Source organism: Conger conger, chromosome 10, assembly GCF_963514075.1.
Source record: "Conger conger chromosome 10, fConCon1.1, whole genome shotgun sequence".
NCBI classification, from domain to species: Eukaryota; Metazoa; Chordata; class Actinopteri; order Anguilliformes; family Congridae; genus Conger; species Conger conger.
In genome coordinates this window covers 46,617,155-46,635,894 of record NC_083769.1, presented here as the reverse complement: position 1 = coordinate 46,635,894, position 18,740 = coordinate 46,617,155, and the positions used below count along the sequence as shown (strand labels likewise).

Sequence of the window (18,740 nt, the reverse complement as noted above, 5' to 3'; positions counted from 1 at the left end):
TATTAATATCCTTATTACTGTTGTTATTATTAATATTGCTATTATTATTATATCACCATTGTTATTTTTAGCGCATATACAGAGGCTGCCATATAAAATAACCTGTAATATTTGTTAGGCGTAATCCCACTCAGTATCCAGTTGCAGAGTGAACAGATGTGCGAATAAATTGGCAATCCTGGTTATATTTTTCTCGAAAATATGAGAAACACCTTGACTAATATCTTGAAAATGAATTTTTATTTATTACACCCAGGACGCATATGACAAATTGGACGAGGGATTCCAAATTGACCCCGGAATATGCATAATAAAACATTTTTTTTAAACTGTAAAAAAAAAGAAGTAGCATTTTATGGCTGGTGGAATATGCGTCTTAATAATCATATTGCATTTTTTTTTTTTTTTTTTGCATTAACGTTCTCCGAGAAAATGAATGGAGAGTTCGCACTGAATTGCGCTGGAGGAATCATTATGATATGGTTTGCTGCTCTTGTCCCCAATAGGCCACCGCGAGTTTGTTGTAGGCCCTGCTATTACAATGAAGGATGAAAGGGTTTTAGACACCTTCTCCACCTTGGGCCGTCTCCCCGGGTTCCCAGGATGAATTACATAGCAAACCAAAATGAGTTGGATTTATAGAAGGCATCAAGGCCCCAGGAGCCGCGGTCAAATCTCCGCACAGCGGTGTCTAATAACCCAGTCATGCACAAAATAGCAAGTTAACCGAAAAAAAGAGAGGAAAACGAAAAGAAGGAACTGCAACATTAGCAAGGACTGGCATTAGCACAGTCAACATTCCTCTAAAATATGACACTATTTCCCAATTTCCTGCACATCCTTCGGTCATATTACCCCGAAGCGATGTCAAAGTTTGATGCAACAAATTTGAGTTGGAAACAGGTCACTCGCGGCGCTTCGCACGCTGTCAGATAGCCTGACGGGGAAAAATGACCGTTCTAAAGTGGGGAAAGGTATGGCTAATCGAGGCAGATGATTACAGCTTCAAAAAAAAACCTTATAGTAATTGTAAGACCACATGCAATTCAATCGGTTTACACAAACACCAGTTAAATGTTATGCGTGGTTGACAATGGTAGGTTATATCATGGCACAGATATGCTTGCGACCTTCACTCTAGAACCAAGTTGAAACAAGTGTAAAATGAGATTTTCACTTTCAAATACTATTAATGTGCGTATTTTAATTCCCATTTTACAACACATAACACCATAAATTACACATTTGGCTGATCCTGGTATTATTAAAATTTCCATCCCTGCAACCCACTGCTCAACAAAGGAACAAATTAAGAAACAAAAACAAGAAACAAAGATTAAATTAGAATGTATTTTTATGTTTCGCCCCAAACCATGACACACGTCACTGAGGATTCGGCATTAATTCATTTATAAAATTTGCACAATAACTTTTTGTTTAAAGGGCCAGGTAGGTCTACTTCAAATAATTCTGTAACAAACACTTAGTTGATCACTCATAACTTTCTTTTTGCAAGACCATAATTCACACCCGCCAAAAACATGTTTCAGTAGACCATAATAAGGCAAATTTCAAATAGCCGTTGGATTTAGTTTCAAAACAAGCCCACATTACTGGCATGACGTAGGCCCATTAACAACTGAAATTAAAAGGCTATAGCTTCCCAGAGATGATGAAGATAGTACTATACATTCTAAAAATTCGTTAACACGCCTAAAGGTCTGAAACGACGCAAATTTCGCTTGTGTACATGACATATCCATAAAGAGCGCGAGAGAAGCCTTGATTAAACTTTACCCCCTTACATCACCCAAGGGTCCTTCTTACGCTCCGTCTGTTTGTCAATTTTTCAAACGGCAGCCCTATTTGTGAATGACCGACTAATGATTTCACTGCTTGCATACAGTTGACCTATGGGTTAACATTTTCTTTAGGACGCAGCTTTGTCTGAAGATCGCGGTCTCATGTCCGGGGCTTATGGTCGCTCTGAACTTCGTCTTGCCCATTTCGGCCTTTGTGTAATGATTCCCTTTTGTTGCCTAATCAGTCTCCCGTTGGGTCGACGGACAGATAAAGATTCTTGGCATTTGTCGGTAAAATGAAAGCAGGATTAGGGAAAGGCTACTGAACGCTCCGTGGCAAACGGGTGGACAACTATTCTTCCGTTTAGCCCTTCTTTCCAGTTTAGTTACTTTCCTCTTTAAATATGTTTGTATTCCTAAAGTGCCTATTGATGACATGAGAAAGGGAGTCCCACCACAAAGCAAAATCAACAAGTAGCCCACTCGAGTGGATAAAAATAGCTTAGATGAAACCTTTTCTGAGATTGTAAAGTGTGAAAATAAATTAGGCTATAGGTTTGAGCCATATTTGCATCCAATCGTGACCATTGATGCAAACTTTTTACTTACACATTGCCTGGACATATACAACTAACGAGGATGGTGTAACATATTCGTTTTGTTTTCGTATTATGTGTATACCCCGTTATTTAGCCCCCATCCCCTTATTTTGTTTTACAGCTTTCAGCATCAGTAAAAAAAATATATATTTTAAAAAACCATAACTTCCAGTAATTAAACTAAAATGACGAATTATGGACGTGTAGCTATTAATCAATGGTAATTACATTTGGAAACAAAGTCAGTAAGAATGTTGTCCAATGAGAGAAACGCAGGCCAGTTAATTGCCGTTTTCATTTTCGCATAAAAAAGTTGCTTATTAAAAAAGAAAAACTTAGACTTTATTAAAATACAGTTTATAATCTATTCACAATTATTAAATAATAACAAATAGTATCGATACCAAACCAAACATGTCACACCAAGTAGCCTAGGCCTTGGACATATTACAGTGTGCAAGTCAAGATTAGGCTACGACACTAATTCCTGCCTTATTTAATGGACTATTAATTGAGCTATTATCCTTTTTGTTATTTCTGACTGATAATTATAGTGATAGCTGATCATAGTCAGTGCCTATCAAAATGATGTCTGAACCATTCCCAATACCAGCGTCTGTCAATGAAGGAAGTTCGCCTCTATTTCGCAGCTATTTTTATGGCCTGTCAAACCTAAATGCCAAACCTTGAAAAAGTCAACATCGACAATAGTCAAATTCACATATTCACAGCGATACAACAGCGGCAACAGAAGTAGTTCCAACATATCCTGCTATCGATAATTGAAACAGACGCTTCAGTATTCCGTTTGGGTCAACGAGAGTTCCTTGGATTTATCAATTTAATGAGTGGCAACATACAACATAGAAGTGATGGCGCTGGGGTCCCGCATCAAAACACACTTTTGTAGTGCAATAGGGGAAGCCCGCAGGCGAGTACTTTTACTGGTGTCAGCGGGAGTTTCCCTTGTCGTTTGTTCGTTTTGTTCCTAAGATCTACCGAGACGCCCCCAACCCTGCAGCAGGAAGGAGTATCTGCAACACCGTAAGTAACTGATAACATTGCAGCTTCGTTGTTACCTATTCATTTAAATCACTGGCTGACCAAAAAAAATAAAAAATATAAAATAATAATAATAATCTCATGAAGCGATGTAAATATTACATTGCCATGCGGTGCAAGGCCCGCAGTCGGTCCCTGAAACAGAGATCCTACACCTTTAAATGTGGGGGGAAATAAAATAAATAAAAACCCTTTAAAGTTATTGAGCAGGAAAGGATTATGAACTTGCCTTTTATACATGAAGAAAAAAAATCCCCATGTCTTCTACAGTAGACTTTTGAATTTTCCCTAAGAAGCCCAAAAAGGGAGATTGTCCCTTTTAGAAAAAAAAACCACTAGAGATCCGAAAACCATTCTGGTAAGTAATACGTGTGCGCAGATCGAGCCTGTCCCACATGACGGGAAATGCTTTAATTAATAGACAGGCAGGCTTGAAAGCGGCACTGGCAGTCTGTAATATGATGAACTCCCATTGTGGTGGTGTCACCACAAATGTTTCTGATAAGCAAAAGCACCCAAGGATCAAAGACTATAAGCCTCTCAATTTCCTCTAGCCGCCTCTACTTTTCCTCACCTACTTTCTATTTTTTTCCCTTCCCTTAAAAAAGAGAAAAAAACCTCTGAAACACACACCAAAATCCCCCTTATGACAACTTCAGGGTCCGCCTAGGGTTCACAGGTCACACAAGCCTTTAGAAATAATTGCGCATTAATATTCCCTACGAAGAAGCGGCTTACTCCAGACTTCTGCTCTCTCCAGATGACTAATGTCTTTATAAATTGGCATTAGTTGACATATCATTATTGTCACGATCCTGCAGGCCCAGTCGGAAATGTAATCCGTCACTTACAGAGATCGCCTCGTCCTGCATCACATTCCCGTTCGAACGCCTGTTTTAAACGTTTCCCAGATAAATACATAAAATATAAACATTAGCCATCACACATGAAGCACACTCATGATTTTAAACTGTATACAATTCGTAATTATTACCGAATGGACATTGCTTTGAAATAAGCCCTTCAAAGGATGCTAAATGGTGCACACTGGTCCAATATAAGACTGGCATGTCAAAATCATGTAAAGTTTGACCCCGTGTAGGACCGCATATGAATATTGCTTCAAGGAGGCAGGCTAAAAAAAATACTGCTTCAGCATGAATTAGAAATGAATTATTTTGGTCCTTAAACCGTGGACGCCGAACTGAAGAGAATGGCAACTGCATTTTTAATTTCGTCCCCTTTCCTGTCCAAGACGTATTCAGTAGTACACAGGATAAATTAATATAGGCTATTATTATTATTTCCCTTAAAAAGCTGGAACTTGTTTAACAAAGCCTGTTAAATTCTAAATTACGGTCATTTGTTGCTGGTTTGGGTAATTTGATTTGTTCCAGGAATTACGTCACTAGGTTTATCGGGATTTTGCGTAATGGAGTTCGTCTTGACAGTCTTATTCTCACTGTTCATTTCCAAAACCTTTCAAAACAGTATTCCTTTCACATACATCAACAGTGGTATTTAATTACATATAATGCTGTTAGCCTGGAAACGTTTTACAGAGCTTTATTCCACAGCAGAATTTAGACGGTGCGCTTCGTTGACCTCCAATTAAACAGTTTCAAGCAATGAAATACAGGCCAGAAAATACCGGTATCAATATCTAATCGATTTCACAACAACAGCAATATTATTATAATTATTATAATTATTATTATTATTATTAATCGTTATAATAATTATAATGATTACAATAATTCATTGATGCATCATTGCTAATAATAATAATAATAATAATAATAATAATAATATCCAATACATTTATTTTGAAAGGATTTTATTCGATATCTTAGTGCCTTAAAGCTCCGAGTCTTTTCTCTCTATATGTTCTTTTAAAAATCCTCCCATGTAAATTCCAATGAAATTTAGAGAGAGGCGGCGAGGGGGGAAAGGGGAGGTTAATCCGAGTTTAATGCAGTGATGCAGAGCACAGGACCGAGGCTGTGATGATTGTGTTATCTCTTCCCAACATTTGGGTCTCCCTCAATTTCAACCCAGCCAAATAGCTGCGAGAAAGTGCAGATGGAGTGACTCTCGATGCCTGAGGAAAAAATGTTATTAATAGCTAAATAACTTCCCCATACTTTCACTAAATCTCTCTCTCACCATTCCGATTGGATTTGTTTGAAGTGGTCTCTCGCCTCATCCCCTCGTCCTTTTCTTTCAACGAAGCTTAGTTTAGACTCCTAAATTCAAATTTCATTTCGCTACAAATATCAAATATACACGGGTGTATGTGTGTGTGTGTTTGCGTGCAGTCTGTGAGAATATGTGCGCTGTGTATGAGCATATATATGCGCGAGAACACATTTGTCATCGGATTTTCGAAATCATCGTACGCAGTTTAAAAAAAGGTAAACCCAGCGACGTTTTGGTTTAATTTTTTACATGTGTGTGTGTTTGCATGTTATTTTTTCTGCTCAATTGTCTTTTAAAATGATACTCCAGAAACGTACACTGCAATAGCATGGACGTCGTTTATTCGTGTACACAGAACCGATTTGCAAGATCAGAAATAGTCGCTTTATGATTAAGTTACTGATGAGGCACTATCAATTTTGTTATTACGATTAATTTGTATCTTCTTTTGTGACACGCGTCCCGATAGCGAGGTCCTTTTAATTGAATATGCACGCAGAAACCATCCCTGAAGCTTCGGATTGCCTGACACCCCATTATCTTTCCACTGGCCCCTATTATTTCTCCTGATCCCACTCACAGCATTCACAAATCCCGCCTGGCCTCTGTTTGATTAGATTGAGAACCTCAGGTAATCCGTCGATTTGCTGAAGTGTCCATCCCCTACTCCCCTACATGTATTTACAGAAGGCAGCTTGTTGGTTTAATCAATGCAGATTGTACTTGATGAATTGACTGATACCCCCCTTTCAGTCCCTTCTTTCTGCACACAATATGCCTCCAGGTGTGAAGCAAAATGTGTTTTTCTTACAGCGCCTTTCTCTTGCGGCCATCAAACTTATAATTGCCTGTCAGGATTCGGCAAACGGAGTGTGCCACTGTTTGTTCCTGAGTCGTGCAGGAGTGACATTACGAATAATGCCAGTGTTGCACTGCTATCACAGTACAACTGGACTGTTATGGAGCCACAGAATAACAGTAATAATTGTCATGATGATCATAATCATAATAATCCTCCGCATCAGCATCATTGTCATCATCACGATAGTACCATAGTAACTATTTTTATTTAAATGTTGTCAGTCTTGAGTGGTGACTTTCGTATTTTCTGAGGCCAGAGCATTTTTACAACGTCCAAATAGCGTTACGGAAACTACAGGAGCATACTTGCAAGCATAGATCTGCATGGCCGTCAACAAAACAGGGCATGAAAATATTAGAAAGCGATCATTTTACAATGCGTTTTTTTGTCATTTGGTGAGCGCGCTTAATTCCATGCATCCTTCCGTTTGTTAATGAACGCTCACAAGCCTTGGAGGAATTCATTCATACGGGACGAAAATAATGAGAAAAAATATTCTGTATCGGATTGTACTAGTCTTTCCTATTTATTTTAAGAAAAGCATCCAAAATAAAACCTGAATGGACAGTATCAATTCTTTTCTGGCGATATAGGCAACATAAAATAAAAAATCCCCCCCCCCCCCCCATCCAAAAAAAAAAACACCCTCATAACATCTAATATACAACTGCCACTTTTGCTTGCATTCTATAAATTATATCTTAAACTTAAAAGTGATTGGTGTTTTCTCATCATCTCGGATCCCAGCGAGCATGTCAGAGTCAGAGTTCCTAATGCGATCCAAAAATAAAATAATAAATAAATAAATAAATAAAATCTTAACAACTATAAAAGAAACCTAAAATCTCATGAATTCGTGCCCAAGGCTAGCCAGAGTGAGCCATTTAGAGATGAAAGTGAAAAGAAATAAAAGGCTCAATTTAATCTGCCTTAAAACCCTTCAACATAACGTTTGTGCTTGAAACTCAGGGAGTGAGGGCTGATTGGGGATAAATACGTTTCTTACCATGCCTGCGAGCTATTACACTCCTCTCCAACACAACCGCCCATTCTACAGACACCGTTTTCATTACTAACTCTAATAAGTCTTAACATTATTAAATGCCAGCCGGATGATAGAATGAAACAGGCGCAGAGACGAATCTTTTTACGAATTAAAAAAAGGGGGCATTTAGCATCCCTGGTTTTAACATGTCGCTATAAAAGCCAAGTATGTAGGCAGAAATTAGACAGGAAGTTTGTCTTACAATTACGTTACATTAGACGCGGCATTCCAAACAAATATATGTGACCCTGACCAAATATTGCCACAAAACAACTCGTGTTTTTTATGCTTTCCATAAAATCAATCGACCATGAGTTTTAATATTTGAAACCTGATATGTGACACTAGCTATAACTTTTATATCCGTCAGGGTGTACCCGAAACAGGTTTCAATATTGCTAAACAACAATATTGAATATAACCATTTGTGCTTGCATCTCCTGCTTTGCTCTGGTGCGTGTGGCCGTGCGTTTATCCACATTGAATTGTGACTACAATGCAGTTGGCAATATATCATTATCCTTAGCGAGTCTAAAAACAATGGCAACCACAACAAAATTACACTGCGTCAAATTCCAAGAGTCGAATTCCATAAGCAAGCTACATGCATTTTCCAAGCATACCGAAATCATCGGCTAGAGGCCTACGCTAAATTCGGCTACATGCATTTAAAGAGTCAGAAGCACTGATTTAAACCGTTAGTTTTTCCGCACCTAGAATATCCCAAATATATAGGTTCACAAAAAACAGCAGACAACATATTATACTCTTTACTTCAGTACTCTCAATGTGACATATTTCAATAAAATAAATGTTTTTCGAGATAAATTCATTCCATAAACACACACAAAAAACACACAGTTAGTGCACACAATAGCGCTATTTCAAAATGAGCAGCGACCATTCCCAAACAAGAATGAAACATTTTGCACCCCCCAATGCTTACTCTATTCCAACAGACGATTCTATAATATTACAAAACTATCTACCAGCGGGGTGTATTGAATAATTCATCTCCCTTTAGTTCTCTTCGTGGCCTTTTGTCCAAAGTTTTTTTTTCTCTTTCTTTGCCGGTTTTTGAATGAGAAAGGACAGGCTCATTCCTCCTTGGCTACCCTGCCTTTTTAGTTTCTGCCTTTGTACCTAGGCATCTCTGCTTTTTAAAAGCTTCAATGGAGTAGAAGCCTTTTGCGACTGAAGTTCATCTTCAAGTTTGCAGAAAGACGGAGTCTCGCTAGAGAAAAGCTTTTATGTACGTTTATTTATACCCCATACACAAAATGTTTGATCATCTTATTTGGCAACTTTTGTCTCTTTCAAAAACAGGATCCATTGTATTATGACTGGAGAGCGGGGTCTCCCATAAGCGGAGCTCCAGAGAACCAAAAAAGCACAGCCGTTTAAAGTTGCTTGTAGCTAAGCAACATATAAATTGCAGGACACATACGAATAAAACACTCAGAAAAAGAAAATAAATATATTTCACCACGAGGAAGATAATATAGCCTACATTTAATATTAATATATGCATTTATATATATATAAATATATATAGTATAGAGATAAAAATGTATAAATATTCAATAAATAAATAATCACACATATACACCCATGCCGACATAGGCCTATGTACATAAATATTCCCTACTGGTATTAACATGCATTTGTTTTTTTTAACGCTGAACCATTGCAAGGTTGCAAGGCCTCCGAAAACGATTTGGGCATAGGGAATAAAAGCGGTAACATCGTCGCACAATTAACATGACATACGCGTAATATTCCAAAGCAGGTATATTCCACTCACTGAGATGAAACCGTTATTTTTAGGAGCAATAGCGGGGCTGCGAAAGAGACAGCGACGGCGGCAAATGCTCAACAGCGGACTTCCACCGTCGCCCTGTTGCTGTAATTGATATTGATTGTCAAATCGGTCAACTGTCAGCAGCCGTTTCAAGGGACCGTTTAAAGACCGCGAGAGGAGTCTGTTGTGCAAATTAATTTACTAGTCCCAAATACCTTCCGTCAAGCCTCGTATAAATAATTGAGTAACTAGGCCGACTGGCAAAAAAAAAAAAAAAAAGAGCCAAACAGCAAGAAAAATCACCCATGATTTGCTAAAGAGCCATAACGAAAGTAGTCAGGTGCATTCATTTCATTAACATAAAATGGTCAACACATAAGACGAAGCACTAAGGGTTTCTTTACCCATGAAAAATTGTGCGCTACCAGTTATGTAAAAATACAAGTTTTGTTAAAAATACAATGCCTTCCAACATTAGACAGCTCAAAGAAACATTTAAATAATAATAATCATATAATGGCACGCATTTAAATATTTTAGCCTTATTATAGTTTTAGCAAAACGCAGAACAACGAAGCAATCCAAAACCGTACCTAATCTCTAAGGCGTAAAAAGAATGAAATAAAACAAATAAAAATAAACTAAATATTAAATTTAAATTTAAACAGGGAAGGTTCAGCAGAATTATCAATAGTGAAAATTGAGAAAAATACGCATGTATAGACCCAATTAATTACCTTTATCGCCCAGGATGCCGTCGATACTGTGTTTGGTTTTCTTTTCTCCGTCCTCATCCTTTTTATCGCACTCGTCTTCATCGTCTTTCTTGCCAAAGCGGGCCCTCAGAACCCGGCTGATGGAGCTCACTGAAACAAAATCCCCAATATCAGCACCTCACCGAAATCTGCAATCAGTTTCTACATTGCATTAAATGTTAAAACTGTTTCACACCGCGAACAAAAAAACATGCAAACATACAAATCAAATGTTATTATTTTTTTAAAAACACGAAGACTACTGCTGTTACGGCTAATAATAATAATAATAATAATAATAATAATAATAATAATAATATTTTGCCAAATTATAATTTTTTGTTATCAGTAGTAGCATGGTAATATCAGTAGCAGTGTGCTAAATTGTGTAATATCCATTCAATTTCAATGACGTCACATGGCTACATAGTTACAGACTATGAGGGACTGAGTGGGGTGTGAGATGTGTGCTGGGGAGGGGGGGGGGGGGGGGGGGTAATTCAATAATTAAAGTGGCAATTAAATCAATAATTAAATGTAAACACTTCGGAATTTTCCCACGTTGAGGGCACAGGATATGTTTGTGCGTCTATGTCTGTGTGCGCCAAATCGCGTGTTGTGTTGGAATCTATTGGGTTCCCATCCAAACGGCCCGTGGTAGAAAAGAAGGGTTGCTTACCAGGTGAGGCCTCACCTGAAGGAACTGTGCTTCTGTCACACACTCCGTCCTTCAGCAACTTATCCCGGATCTCCCAGCTGAACATGCCCGGGTTTTCGCGCTTGTACTCCTCGATCCGCTTTTCCACGTCGGGCGTTGCTACCTGCTTTTTAGGGTTAATTCACGCAGCGCAAAAACCAGGAGCGTGTATAGTACAAATGGGGGTGGGAAGGAGAGAGAAGGGGGGGGGGGGAGAAAAGAGCAAATGTTAACTTAAACTGAATGCCAAGTTTCATCGACACACATATCTATTTGGACTGGACATACACGCTGATGATCTATTTCATAATTTGTGCGTTTGAATTTGTATCCAGTGGATAAACCAGTATAGCCTATATATATATTTATATTAAAGTATTAAAACTGAATCTGTCATTTTAACACAGTGACACATCTTCTGATATGTGTACAATTTAATCTGTGACAGGTTTAATACAGTGATTGTTACTGTTTTCTGCTATATGCTGCACAGACACATACATTCAGGTAGGCATACCGAATAATAATAAAAAAATAAAGATCATCATCATCATAATCACAATAATAATAATCATCAACATAAGAATAGTCCACCTTTTTCATTTTGACAGAAAATACTGAGTGTAGTTAAATGATATTGTCATGCCAAACATCTTTTTCATCTTAAAACTTTTATTCCACTTACCCTGGGTTTGCTTCCACCTATTGCCCCAGGACGGATCGAACCTGTCTCCTGGTATCGGCAAAGAATTTTGGACACACAACCGTGGGAAACGCGAAGTTGTCGCGAGATCACGCAGGGTCGGATTCCGTGGTGCGCCATCTCTACGATCTTGTGCCGAATATGATTTGGCAGGGGCCTTCCGTTGATGAACACTCCACCGAGCTGATTCACCCGACCTTGACCCAGAGGAGTAGACACTGTGCCACGACAAAACATTTTCAGTTAAACTGTTAAGCCACTGACGTGATTCAAACCTTAAAAATGCAACACAAAATAAATGAAAGATGGAAAATATTTCAAGCTGCGTGATTTCACGAGAATATAATTTAAGTGCATCAAAAGCAACACAAAACCGCAAAAAAAGTTGGTCTCGATAAATACTCGTCTTTGAAAGTGGCCCACGACTGGGAAAATAGTAGGCTACAGTTTAAATTGTAAGTAACACAATTAAATAACAAATAATGTAAATGCTTGATCAACCAAATTATTTCTACACATGGACATTCCTGAAAAAAATTATGTGCGCCAATGGTCTTTAAATTGTGGTAATAAAATATATAAAAATCTTGACATTAACACTATTGCTGCAATAATAATAATAATAATAATAATAATAATAATAATAATAATAATAATAATAATGCATTCGCCTTCATTATCATCATAAGAGTTTCATATAGGCCCATGACTATGGGCTCTATGTGCATCAACAATTCATTCAGTGTTGTAACAATACGGTTTTAATGATATGTGACTCGAAATAAGGCATATGACATTTTTGCTTAACATTAATTTAAAATCTGATGTAATTTCCGAATGTAATCTTCCCGTCAGCTCTAAGAAATAGCCCCCTGCACAGCAGTCGCTTAAAAAAAGAAGAAGAATCACGCCAGGCTAATTTACAGTCAGCTTGGCTAGCGTTTTCCAGGATGTATCATTAGAGGCAGATAGCACTTAAGTGGCCAATTTTGCATTCAAGAGGCACTAAAGATTGTAACACTTTCCGCCCTCATTATTCATAGTCATGTTGTTCAAATATTGATGTAATCCTTTGAGACATCGCTTTGCTGTGTATTTTACTTTCATTCGCTGCACCCGGGCACTTGAACAAATCCTGAGGCTTGGGTGACTTGCAAGTTTCGTGTTTTTTACCATTTTATTTGAACCACTTACGCACGAACATTCCTTGCCTGGAAACATTTCCCATGGAAGGAACGATTAATAAATGCATTTTTTTTTTTGGAGTGCATATGTGCTTGGAAATTTTATACGCAATTCTACAGCGCTCCTTTAAGCGTTCGTATAACCCAAACACTTACAAAATCGCTGATTTAATGGTTGAACTTCGTTATTTCGAAAACATGGAGGGATTTATTTTATATTCATATGTTGTTTTGTAGAAACTGGAATATGCATGCTGGGAGAGACGTGTTGAGTATTTCAATTCATTTCATTTCCGTATTTACGGATCACTGTAACTGGACATAAGAACTCTCATACACAAAGACATTAAGATACATTTTATAAACAGGTTGGGGAAAGAACTATATTCTTATTTTGTTTAGAAACGAACTTTCACTTCAATCTCATTCAATTCGTTAAAATGCTAATATAAAAAATTATATTACAGTTAATTTCTGGAAAACCAAGTCCAGTGCAAACACATAATGTAGTCTACACTGTACTCCGCGGTGTTCTACAGTGTCGAAAAGGAACACAGTGTTTTGAATTGTGTTGCACTAACACCCATTTCTTTGTTTTCTATTCTTATTCACAGTTTAGATTTACGATATTTAAAAGAGAACCTACCTTCCAAAGGGAATCCAGTACGGGGATAGTTCTGGCCTGGCGCTGGTCGCATCATTCGAGGTACAGTTCCTGGTAAAGTAGCCATATTATACTGTCAAAAATCAAACAGGCACCGGATAAAGCCAATTTCTAAATGCAGCAAACAAGTCCAGACTTGGTGATGATACTGTTTTTTATCGACGACAAAATAATGCAACGTCTTCCGTTTAAAACAACGAAAAGGGGGAAAAAAAGAATAAAAACGTAGATCCAACCAGATAAATCGATGAAAGCTACACGCCCATAAAACGAGAAAAATGCAAGTACTTCTCAAGTTGTACGGCGGGGACCATGAGTAACTACAGAATGCAGGGAACACGGTGGTGCGTGTGCGCGTGAAGGGAGGGGGATGTATCTAGGCTCTCACAAGTAGACGTGGGCAAAGGTTATTTAATTCTTCGTAGTGTTTTACTAAAAGGTCTGGTAGTTTTTGATGGCAAAGTCTGCATGGAGGTTGGAAGTAGTTTAAGTGGACAACTTTGGCGCACGGTGAAGGAGGGGGGTGCCGCGCACGCCGATAGGCTCTGCGGCCCTTCTTTTATTCATGAGGGGGAAAAGGGGTATAGCCACGGGCTCTCCACCAATCGCAAGAAAAGGCGTGCGACGCAAACACACACTCCACTTATTTTAATTCATTGCACTGCCGCCTTCTCTGAATATAAAACCAACAATAAGATATAATTGATTACTCCGAACGCATTAAAATATCTCCTCATTCGTGTTTTTATTTCGCGCAATGTGTAAGTTGTTAATTGTGGGAAAAAACAACACTGTAGCAACATCTTGGATTTTTAGTTCGACGTTGTTTGTTTACAACACTTCACAACATATTTTTTCTCTCCAGTTCCCGGGAGATGATATGCACGCTCAGATATGTTTTATTTCACCTCCTTGGCATTTGGCTGTAACGTTGCATTGAAAACACACGTCAGCACTTTTCCACTGTTAAGGTGTAAAATTGCTAACAATGAGCGAGTTAGTGCTGCTATTCATAGTTCAAGTCCTCGAACCAAACACGCGGATGACTTATTCGACTTCGCTCCAGCCACGTTAATTGCTAGCGTTCCCTCATTACGGATAATAACCTGTAGAACGACCAAATAAATCATTATAAAGATACACAATTCCATGTGTTTCATTTACTGGAGACCAGGAAGGCATGACATTATGTCAGAAATTATAACCATATACTCATCTAAAATATGTACCCTTGGCTATAGGCTACAGTACACATAAGATGTTTGGTGTGTGCGTGTGTGCGCGTGTATGTGTGTGAGAGAGCGAGTGAGCAAGAATCAGAGCGCGTACTTCCAGGAAGTCCCTCATAATGTTCTTTACCAATTAGACTAATGAAATGTACCCATTCAAAAGTGTTTATACAATAAAAAAATATAACACGAACTGGCTAATTTGTTATCCGATATCTGCATGAACTGGCCAAAAGGACACACTGGACGTCTGCTATAGGAAAAGGCTTTCGCACCAGTGAACTGATATCGATATACTACATATTCAAAACGTGATTTCGTACAATCTGTATGGCTTTATTATTACTGACTATATGCAATTCTAGTTGTTTTCTAGGAGAATCTCCCCCGCAAAAGCCAAGTCAAAAGCACACAACTACTGATATACTGAAGGACAGGCCTACATGTGTTGTAAGTTGTTGAAAAATGAGCAAATATAGCTATCAGCAAGGGGTGTCCCATAACATTAGCCTATAATTAATACTCAGTAATCACAGTGATTTACCACTGAAAAGTGCTCATTTAAAGGAATGAAAGAGAATGTGAAATATGCATGCCATTGTCATTTATAAACCCCACTACTGTGACATTTACTCAGAAATAACAATGTAGGCCTATATAAATATGTATACCCTAGCATCATACAAATCGACAATTAGATTAGAAAACGGAAATCTACAATATGTGGACGGAGGAGTGAAAGAAACAGGCAATACAGAGCTTGGGATGGATGTCAAATGTTTTTTGAGAATCTTTCTGCCTTAGAATGATGCTGCGAATTATTGGGGCGTCCTGACCAACTCTCCGTGTACAGACGCACGCAACAGAAGCGGCATCGCAAGGCGAAACTGTCTGTAACCGGTTTTTAACTTCGAAGCCAGTCGGTTGCAAGTCCGGTTGGTAGCACGTGCTCAAAAATGCATTCCCAATTATTTCAAAAGGTGTCCCACGAGCGATATACACTGACCACGTTCAGTTACATTCAAACCAGTACCCTAACCACTACACCGCAATCCCGGGGCAATTACGTGGCTCACTCTACTCTCATACACATTGGCACAATGCACCAGGCCATTGATTGGATGTAAAATAATTAACAGCATGAAGGATCTCTCTAAAATATGTGGTTAGACGTGCACTTGGTTCAAAAAGGCCTGTACGCACCAACTCATCAAGTAAAGTAACGTATAAATAACATCTCAAAACTAATCATCGCATCTTGCGCCTCACGTTCAAGGACAGTAACTTTGGACCACAATAAACATTAATTCTGATTCAAACTAAGACTAAAGGCATTAGCTACTGCACCAAAAATGGGGAATGCATTCCAAAATCTTACGGTATTTCAACATTGTGCAAAATTATTGAGAAAAAAAAAGAAAGTGACGGGATTGTTCTCACATAACACACCAGACATAGCAATTCAAAGTATCCGTATTTTAGACAATAGGTTGCCGACGTTTCTTCTCGCTGGCAGCGATTAATGGAGCGATCCCATAATATCAATGAGAGAGGAGGGGGAACACTGGCATTTCATGCTAAAAATCCGTTAACCCAGTTAGAAGGGACTAGAAAGCGTGTCATAATTAACACAAATACGCGTTATTCAGTTGAGCGTCAGCGATGCACGTGGCGAAATTCTCTGAAGTAAGCAACGAAGGTGTATTCTAAATCCAATTTCCAACGAGAAGAAATTGAATACGCACTGCGAGCCGTATGGCTGGAACAAGGCAAATGCATAAACATTGACGGCTGTTTGGTTGCGCGTCTCTCGGCAACGTTTAGTTCCATTCATAAAATGGACAACGAAAGCAGGTCTTGCGTTTGCTCTTAATAAATGTCAGCGAATAGAGTGACGTCATTTTGCATTTACACCTGACACTAAAGTGGTAGGTCCTCTAAGTGGGCCTGTTAATGTGTCTTGTTTTGCACGGCGCACAACAGGTGAGACCCAACCCAACGCACCATTCCGAAATTCGGAAAGTATTCGCTTTATTTACCACTGCTGCGTTTTGCGATAAGGTTTTCGGCCGCCACTTTACTGAGATTCGGATTTCTTCGCTCGATTTCTTTGCAGACCAAGCGCGTGCCACCGCGAGCAAATAAAACGGAAAGCACTGATAAATAAGACCAGGCCTTAATTAGCTTGCACTATTTTCCCCCCAAATGCGATATATATATGTTTATGCATGCATCTATAAAGACTGGAATATTTTTTCAAGATAATTATGATGGCAGTAAACAGGAAACCCCGTTGCACGTGTATGCTTCACCATCACAAGGTAGATATTTCACAAGATTCCAAGTCTCTCAACCGCATCAGTTTAACGCACGTTTTAAATGGCTAGATCTACGCTTGGAGAAACTGACATCTATGGTTTCATATAAATAAAAAATCATATTGCGGATATTGTTTTATTTTTTTATTTTTTTACTGCTGCTAGACCACTGAGCTAATTGTTGCAGAAGTAATATCATATTACCTATTGTATATATATATAATATATATATATATATATATATATATATATATATATATATATATATACACACACACACACGCACACGCACACACACATGCACGCATTAGAGGCAAATGTGTGTGTCAACTCTGTGGGACCGCCGTGCATAGAAAATTGTGTGAAAATTGCCGTGGAAAACACTACTGGTGGAAGGCAATTTCACAACTAATTTTTCCAACAATTAGGGAGTGTGGAGGGGTGAAATGGCGATTTCACATGCAGATGCGCCGGTGGGAAGGACCTGGTAGCCTGTCGCAGAACTGCGATCCACTCTCGGGCTTTAGTTTACTTCACACGGGCTAAAGAAGCACAAAAGCCCGGTTTCACCCTCCTGGGAAGACTCACCAAGCATCGGATTAAGTCAAGCATCAATCACAAGAACCCAAAATCACGCCTTTAGAGGAATGCTGCGCGGCATTCGCGCTTCTGCCGGTCTCCCCCCCGTGTCCTGACTGCGCAGTTCGACGCATGCAGACGTCCAGAGGTTCGTTTTGTCGTGGTCTCTGTACATTTTGTACGGAGACATTTCTGACACCACCTCCCTCCATCCCTCCCTCCATCTCTCTCTCTCTCTCTCTCTCTCTCTCTCTCTCTCACTCTCTCTCAAATCGAAAGGGAATGTCAGTAAATCAAATCTTAACGTGAAACATTCTTCAGAGGCACGCAGACACGGCGCGGATTGTTAAAAATGCTCAGTCCGATTTCCATCGGCTCCCATTAGCGTCCATTAAAACGCATGATCGCGTAAAAGAGGGAATGACGATACAACAGTTAATCATCAGAATCATTGCGGCATTCACGAGTATAGATCATTTATAGCTCAAACGTGAACAAGAATTAAAACGAGGGACTAACATGAACAAAAATACATTATGGGCTAGATTACGAATTGACTATGCCCAACTCATTTTACATCTGCCCAAAATACATGATGTAGCTTAATTTAGCATTTTAATGGCCATATGATCGTGGACTCTACCATTTTGTCCTAACTAAGCAAAATGCTAGAATAACACATAAGACCATGTTTTTTTTTCTCTTAATTGGTTTCCGAATTTTCCTTCGCATCTATCCCTGCTTTGACTTAACCCCATTTTTTATTCCTTTCTCCGTCTTTCCTTCGGCGCAGTTGGAGACCAAAGAAAAACTCTTAGTCACGGTACTGAGTGGCGCATGGTTTTGCTTTTGCTCTTTGGTATTATTGTTAAAGGGCATTCTTGGCTTACCTGCCAACCTATAAGAGCAACGCATCCCTTGCCATGGCGTTATGTATCGCAAAGTGCAACGTTTTGGCAACAATGTAAGTGACACTGCTAATGGGAGTTAATTTATTTCCACAGGACTCGGCGCGGTTCGATCCCGGGGGACCACACGCATGAACCCGCAACGCAGGCCGCTGCAACCTGGGAAACCGGAGACGCTCGGAACAAAGAAGAAAGTTCAGTTCCATACGAGAGGGCATCATCCTTACCCGCAGCTTCACACGTCTGTTTTTATAGAAGACCAGTTTTAAATACCTACCGGAGAAGTGCACATCAGGCTCAGAGATCATTAAGGATTTTTCTTATTTATTTATC

At 38.9% G+C, this 18,740-nt stretch overlaps 1 protein-coding gene across 3 annotated transcripts in view; it reads right to left on the bottom strand.

The window, feature by feature from the left end:
• Positions 1-18,740, bottom strand: part of pax7b (paired box 7b) — a 270,684-nt gene that overhangs the window by 83,550 nt on the left and 168,394 nt on the right. Inside the window, exons 3-6 of one of the 3 annotated variants that reach the window (XM_061256818.1) lie at positions 13,356-13,424; positions 11,508-11,743; positions 10,805-10,949; positions 10,108-10,236 (exon numbers count right to left, since the gene is read on the bottom strand). In XM_061256818.1, coding sequence (XP_061112802.1) covers positions 10,108-10,236; positions 10,805-10,949; positions 11,508-11,743; positions 13,356-13,410 — 565 coding nt within the window. In that variant the 5' untranslated portion in view covers positions 13,411-13,424. Of the gene's footprint in view, positions 1-10,107; positions 10,237-10,804; positions 10,950-11,507; positions 11,744-13,355; positions 13,544-18,740 lie in introns of those variants that run through there. The other 2 variants (XM_061256816.1, XM_061256817.1) reach the window with 2 other exon arrangements.